The following is a 7494-nucleotide window of genomic DNA, read 5'->3' as shown; positions in this document are numbered from 1 at the left end:
AATTGCTAGTGAGCTCTGGTAGCATAATGGTTATGAGTCAGGCTTCCAACCTCAGGGTCAGCAGTTCAAAACTACCAGCAGTTCCGCTGGAGAAAGATGAGGCATTCTGCTCCCGTAAAGATTTACAGCCTCGAAAACCCTGTGCAGGGTCACTGTGAGTCAGAACCGACTCCACGGTACTTAACAACAGCAGTGGCTAGTGATCATGAACATTTCTTCATATGTTTATTGGCTGCTCGGATCTCCTCCTTATTGAAGTGTCTGTTCATGTCCTGTGCCCATTTTTTAATTGGGTTATTTGTTTTTTTCTTGTAGAGGTGTTGTAGTTTCCTATATATTTTAGAAATGAGTCTCTTGTCTGATGTGTTCATTGCAAAAGCTTTTTTTCCCATTCTGTGGGTTCCCTTTTTACCCTTTTGGTGAAGTCTTTTGATAGTTTTTAATTTTAACATAGTTTTTAATTTTTAGTATGCCCCAATCATCTATTTTTTCTACTTTTGTTTGTGTAATTTTCACAATGTTTGGTAGTCTATGTGTGCCCTGTATTAGAGCCATCACAATTGTCCCTATTTTTTCATTGATGGCCGTTATAGTTCTGGGATTCACATTTAGGTCTTTAATCCATGCTGAGTTGGTTTTTGTATAGGGCGTGAGATAAAGGTCTTATTTTAGTCTTTTGCCTATCGCTTTCCAGTTCCGCCATCATCATCTGTTAAAGAGACTATCACCTCCCATGTAATATACTTAGGCCTTTTGTCAAAAATCAGTTGGCTATATGTGGATGGGTTAATTTCTGGATTCTTGATTCTGTTCCATTCATTGATCTATGTATCTTTCATTGTACCAGTATCAAGCTGTTTTGACCACTGTAGCCATGTAGTAAATTTTAAAATCAGGGAGTGAGAGGATTCCAACTTTATTCTTAAGCAGTGCTTTGCTTATCCTGGATCTCTTTTCTTTCCATATAGTTTGTAATCGTTTTTTTCCATCTCTTTGAAGAATGTCGTTGGAATCTGGATTGGGATTGTATTATATGTATAAATTGCTTTGGGCAGTATTGACATTTTCACAATGTTAAGTCTTCCTATCCAGGTGCTCCTGTAGAGATCTATAGTCTCAGAAACTCTATAGAGTTACTATGAGTCTAACTCAACCTCATAGCAGTGGGTTTGATTTTTTGGTTTATTGGGTACCCCATCCTCTCGTAGCTCCTATTCTTTGTATCCATCCATGGTATGTGAATTAGTGTGCATAAGGTTGCTATGAGTCGATACTGACTCAATGGCACTTAACAACAACAAAGTTGTTACCCAGAAAATAGTTGTTGATTTGGTTTGAATAGTAAAAAGAAAAATTTAAATCTTTCAGTTGTAGTAATCTAGGTAAAAATGAAAAACTGTAATTAATGGGAAATTAGAAGATAATACCAATATTTAAGTCCTTATATGAATGTATAAACCAGACTATTACCTTGAGTCGATTCCAGCTCATAGTGATTCCATAGGACAGAATTATTCTGAAAGGATTTTTTCAATGATCACAATTGTTGAAGAATTGTTTACAATTGTAAATAAGAGTTTAGTGCATGAGATTGATGTGATTCCATGAGATATAATGACTCTTGATGGTCAAGTTATGTTAAAAAATAAAAAAGATTGGGAGTTAAATCCAGTGACCATGAACTCTTGATATTATAATAGTCTTTGTTAGTTATGAATAACATATCAAAATTCTAATGTTTTGAATTATAATGTGAAAATATTCTATGCTGATACCTCTTTTTAAGTCTTTTTGCTTTCTTTAAAGTGTACAGATATGAAAAGAAAAGTAGTGAAGGCCAGCAGGCTGCGGTTGAGTCCTAATGAAGAAGCTGTTATTTTGAAGGAAGATTATGAAAGAAGACGAAAACTGAGGTTGCTCCAGGTAAAGTGTCTGTGGAATAGGCTTTCAGATTCCTCGTTTTTCCCTAAGTTACTTGTATTTTCAATATTACAGTGTTCTAAGTAAAATTTTGCTTTTAAAAACCTTGTATGTCTGTACTTGAACCCTGGTTCTTATATGTTCCAACAGGGATAGAGAAACTTTTTTCTTTGTTTTTGTTTTTTTTTTTTACCAAAATTTATAACATCATTTGCGGGTCATACATACTTAAAAACTTAAAAATCAGCCTGCTATACTTGCCTTACAGGCGTGCCTCATTTGATGGTGCGTTTTTTACAGACTGAAGGCTGTGCCCATGGAGTATGTTGGTGCCATTTTTCCAACAGCATGCACTCACTTTGTGTTTCTGTGCCACAGTTTGGTCATTCTTGTAGTGTTTCATACATTTTCATAATGCTGTTGCACACTTAATATACTTTACAGTATAGTGTCAACATAACTTTTTTGTGTGTTCGGAAACCAAAAAATGTGTGTGACTCACTTCATTTCAATTGTCATTCTATTGCAGTGGTTTGGACCTGGACCCACAATATCTCTGAGTCATGCTTGTAACTAGTTTTGGGACATTTGAAAACTGGGATGAGATAATAAACAGATTCAAGAATGGTTTGAGCAAAGGGATTACTTGAATTAATAGTTATTGGAAAATATTTGTTTAAATGTTATTTCTGAATTACCTGTAACTGATAAAAATTAGAGCAGGAAGATCAGAGTCCTTTTAAGAAGACAGTAAAAAGATTAAAAAGATGATTGGCTGCTGAAGCAATCTTATTTGGGAAGTTGTGGATTATTCTGTTCTAGAAGTCATTTGAAGGTAAGATTGTTAACTGTGAAGCATGCCTTAGGTGCCATTCTTTCTAGCATTAACGGTGCTGTACCACATATCTGTAGTTGTCTTCTGGCTCTGTCTGTACTTATCTGGGCTGTTTCTGTATCTGGTCTGTACATTTGTTGACCCATGCGTACTGTTGCAGCCTCTTAGAGTAACAATGGCAGTTCCATTAGGACTTGATAGCATGGGAGAGATAACAATCAATTAGAGGACTTTAGGTGTGGTCTTTAGATTTTTATTTTTTCTACATCATGTAGATTTTTTGCTTTAGATAGCCCTTATCTGTTATAATATGAGTACTCAGAAGAACCAATAAAGCCTAAAGAGAATTCATTTGTGGTCCTGTTTCCAAATAGGTTTTCAAAAATTCTAGCAAGCCTCCTTTTATATAATCTGTTAAATATTCATTCTTTAGGTTCGAGAACAAGAAAGGGATATCGCCTTACAGATAAGAGAAGACATAAAACAGAGGAGAAATCAGCAATTCACTCGTTTGGCAGAGGAGCTACGGGCAGAATGGGAAGAAACACAAACTCAGAAAATTAAGAACTTAGAAAAGCTGTATTTGGCAAGTTTAAGAAACATGGGAGAGGGACATCGACAAGCCAAAGAAAATGTGAGTGAGTGCTTTATTTGACTTTCTGACTGTGGCAGTGATTTCTATTAATAGTAAATTATAGTCACTGAGTGTTTATGTAGTAAAAACAAGTTTTTGTGTATAGAATTTGTTTTGGACAACCTGAAGTTTTTAAAATAAATTCAGTACAATTTAAGAAGAGTGGTACTAGGTTTATTTCATATTAACAGTTGTGTTAATTAAATTGTATTTGTGATATTCAAATTAGCATTATTCTATTCCAGTCCTTATCTGTATGGACACATAATCAACTAGTGAATCAGAAGTATCTATTTCATACTTGGCATAGAATGAGTGATGGAGAATTCATATCATTCCTAATACATACCTCTAAACATGTGTGGTTGAATTTATTCACAGGTAAATTGGATTTTATTCACAAGTAAATTCTTTGCTCAGTTTCAGAAAAGCAAAGCTTAGTATTCAAGAATGCTCCCTGACCTTAATTTCATGTGATTGTTATTGTGATTTCTTGTTGGAAAATATTAAATCGCAGTCCCAGAGATAGTCTCACAAAACTAACAGGCTGATTTCAAAGAAAGCAAGTCATTGATAGCTAGTAACTGTGTCCCACCACTAACTTTATGCTTTAGTGTCGTGTTTCCCAAATTTTAGGAATATCATCTTTACAGGATTTGCCCTGACTAACAAACCCCATATTATGTATCTGGAATTTTTTTTAATGGACTCTTTTTTATTATTATCGAAATCATTTCTAACCTTGTTCTAAGTAGTTTGATGTTTCTTTAGTAATATAAGTAAAAATAGTTATACTTACTTTAAAGTGAATTGTTTCCACTTAATTCCTATGGGGTATCATCAGTGGTCTCCTGACCATGCTTCAGGAAATGCTGTTAACAGTGTGTGGGAAGAGGATAATAGCACTGAAAAATCACTTCTGTTCTGATAGCAACTAAGATGTTTCTCTGTTAATCTTTCTTAGCATGACATTTTAAGTAGTATATTTTTTAGGAACCCAATTTGGATGGTTTGGCACAGCGGGCAGCAGAAAGGAAAAAAAGAGCAGAAATGAGGCATAAAGAGGCTCTGAAAATACAAAAAAACCAAAAAGAAATCCTAATGAAACAAAAAAACCGGTACATTAATATTACTTTTTACCATATACTCAACTGAAACTGACTTGGCTGTCAGTAAAGGATAAATTGGATGCTGTATAAACTGATGTTAAATAATTTGTTAAACTTGTTGTAAAATAATGTAATGTGGGAGTGATTTGCTTAGGTGAACATAGTAACAAATAAGCTTTCTCTTTTAGTTGTGGTGTGAACATTCTGGGCTTAGTATAATTACTAAGTTTCTGGAGAATGTATGCTAGTTCAGAATGTTACTGTCTAGTAACACTGTTATCAAACAGAAGGAAAAGAACAAACCAACAACAGTGCAATAAAATCATTAAGCCAAGTTGTGGTTTCTGTGGAAGTCATTTGTGTTTTTGCATGTTGTGAGAATTAAGGATCCTGTCAGCAATGGTCACTTTAAACAATGACCCATTTTTACCAACATGTCTCTAAACTTGTCTATAATAAAGATTGCAAAAATTAAATGTTTCTTGGATTGGTCTCCACTCTAGAGCTCTGGTAGTGTAATGATTACGAGTCGGGCTGCTAACCTCAAGGTCAGTAGTTCGAACCTACCAGCTGTTCCATGGGAGAAAGACGAGGTTTTCTGCTCCATTTAAATTTTACGGCTTCTGAAACCCTATACAAGGTCACTATGAGTCAGAACTGATTCCATGCACACTACCATTGAGCTTTATGTCTTTAGATATATCTCTTAACTATTTGCCCAAATTATTTTTTTGCATGCATGTAACCCTTTAACTGTCAAAAGTATTTTTTAAATGTCTGCTGTTTACAAACTATTGAAACAGCATACGGAACTTGCAGGATGATGAAAGTGAAACATTTCTTGAGATCTTATGTTTTTAATATTTTTACTACAGGAAACTCCTAAAACTTGACTGTAGTGTTAGCTGAGAGATTAATTTATGACATCTTTTGTTTTCTTAGGCATATAAAAGCTAGAAAGGAAGCACTGCTTGTGGAAAAAGAAAGATCTGCTAAAATTACAAGTTTGCCACCTCCTCCTCCAGCTCTTTTTGAGGTAAATTATTCTGAATGCTCAGAACAACTAAGTTATAATAATTCTTCTTTATTCTTTAAATTTTATTTTATTTAAATTTAATTAAATAATTTTATTTAAATTTAAATTTATTTAAATTTAATTTTCAATTGTACAGGTAATATTTGGAATGTTTATAAAAACATCCTAAGTATCATTTTACCTTTAAGTGGTATGTAGCTCTGATGCATAATAACTTTTTTAAAAAGCATAACTACAATATTGTTAGTGTTCTCAATATTATCTAATACATGGTCTGTGTTCAGTTTTTCCCAATTAACTCAAAACATTTTTTTTGTTACCTGAAAATCTGTAATTGCTTTGGGTTTTGAAAAACCATACTAGTTCAACAGTTTTGTGTTTGCTTGTTTTTTAAGGCTCTTTAGTTGTTGATAAAAACTGGGATATTTGTCCTATAGAATTTTCTACATTCTGGATTTGGTTAATTGTGAATAGTAACCATTTTAAAGAAATTAAAATTCAGTAAGTTAATTAATGTACACAAAATCTCATGAAGGTTGTTGTTGTTGTAAAGTGCCGTCTAGTCGGTTCCGACCCATAGCGACCCTGAACAGGTTTCCGAGGCTGTAAATCTTTATGGAAGCAGAAAGCCTCATCTTTTTCCCACGAGCAGCTGGTAGTTTTGAACTGCTGACCTTGCGGTTCGCAGCCCGATTCATAACCTCTGTGCTACCAGAGCTCCTTTCATGAAGGTAAAGGGGTCTTTTTTTTTTTTTCTTTTATTGTGAATTATTCGATAGTTTACATGGGAGAAATTAGCCTTACATTCTTCCTATCATATATCGTTTCATTGCCATGGTTACAATCCCCTCCATGCATCATCAACTAACCAAAGGGTGTATCCTGCAAGCCTGCCCCCTGGTCATCAGCACACAATCCCACTCCCTCCCTGGGTCTAAAGTCCCCAGCTGCTCCATCTCTCCACATCATCGTCTCTGCCTCCATCTGTGGTGTCACTGCTTCTCTGGGTAGGGTCTCACACTCCGCTCTTCTCCCTTGATGCTTCCAGGGACCTCCGTTCCTGGACTGCATAGTGTATCACTCCCCTCCTTTTGCTACAAAATGTCCACCTTCACATTTCCAACTCTCGCAGTCAGTCCTGATAACAATTATTCACCATTGTACCACAAGGGACCTATCCCCATCTCCTTTCATCAGCCCCTCCCAGACAGATTAGATACTACTCAGTGGAGATTCTACCTTTCTCTGCACCCTCTGGATCTAGGCTCCCTCTTGAAGGCTTTTAAGCCAGTCACTTCTTGCCTTTGTAGACCCCTATTTTGGGTAGCCAATGTCCAAGTTGCCCATCCCAGTCTACTCTGTGTGGGGGGTGGGGGTGGGAGTGATCCTCGCTGTAAAGATTTGTTCCCTCTTTTGAGCTACTGCATCCATAGGTGTAGGTCAGGTTCATCAAATTGTATCAGATTACTCTTTTTTTCCTCCTCTTTCTTCTTCTAGTTGAGCTCCAATCATTCAGTCATTGAAGGCAGGTCGAGTGGGTATTATCTGCAAGTTGGGTGTTCTTATGCATGTGTCCTCTCATCAGCTGGATGCATCACTCTCTACTCTAGACTTCTGTGGCTATGTTACTGACTCTGGGCCCAAGAGTCCCCAGGTCTTGCCACACTGCTGGCCAACCAGGTCTCCACCCGGGTTCACAGGAGTCTATTGAACATGCTAGGGCTTGGCTCGCAGCTTCATTGCTGTTTTTGCCTCACTTCCCCTTATCGGTGACGCACGTGTTCACCAGTCAGAGTGCATGTCTGCTCGTGTATTCCCATTGAGTCTCAGTCTTGGAAGGGGGTTTGCTCTGAGGGGACCTGAACACTTGCCTTGATGTATCCTGGGCGAGCAACTTGCTTGTTCTTGTAGTAATCAGTTGGGCTGCCATTATTGTTTTGTATTTTTCCTGTCGGTCTTT

The 7494-nt window shown here is 36.4% G+C and overlaps 1 protein-coding gene across 1 annotated transcript in view; it reads left to right on the top strand.

The window, feature by feature from the left end:
• The first annotated feature begins 1815 nt into the window (after positions 1-1815).
• The window catches only part of KIAA1731 (KIAA1731 ortholog), a 43891-nt gene continuing 38212 nt past the window's right edge, over positions 1816-7494 (top strand). The window contains exons 1-4 of the mRNA XM_006871222.1: positions 1816-1923; positions 3189-3389; positions 4383-4507; positions 5441-5534. Of these exons, the coding sequence (XP_006871284.1) occupies positions 1816-1923; positions 3189-3389; positions 4383-4507; positions 5441-5534 (528 nt within the window). The remainder of the gene's footprint in view (positions 1924-3188; positions 3390-4382; positions 4508-5440; positions 5535-7494) is intronic.

The sequence above is a fragment of the Chrysochloris asiatica genome, unplaced genomic scaffold (assembly GCF_000296735.1).
Source record: "Chrysochloris asiatica unplaced genomic scaffold, ChrAsi1.0 scaffold00163, whole genome shotgun sequence".
NCBI lineage: Eukaryota > Metazoa > Chordata > Mammalia > Afrosoricida > Chrysochloridae > Chrysochloris > Chrysochloris asiatica.
The sequence above is the reverse complement of the archived record's forward strand: the minus strand, read 5'-3'. Positions and strand labels throughout refer to the sequence as shown.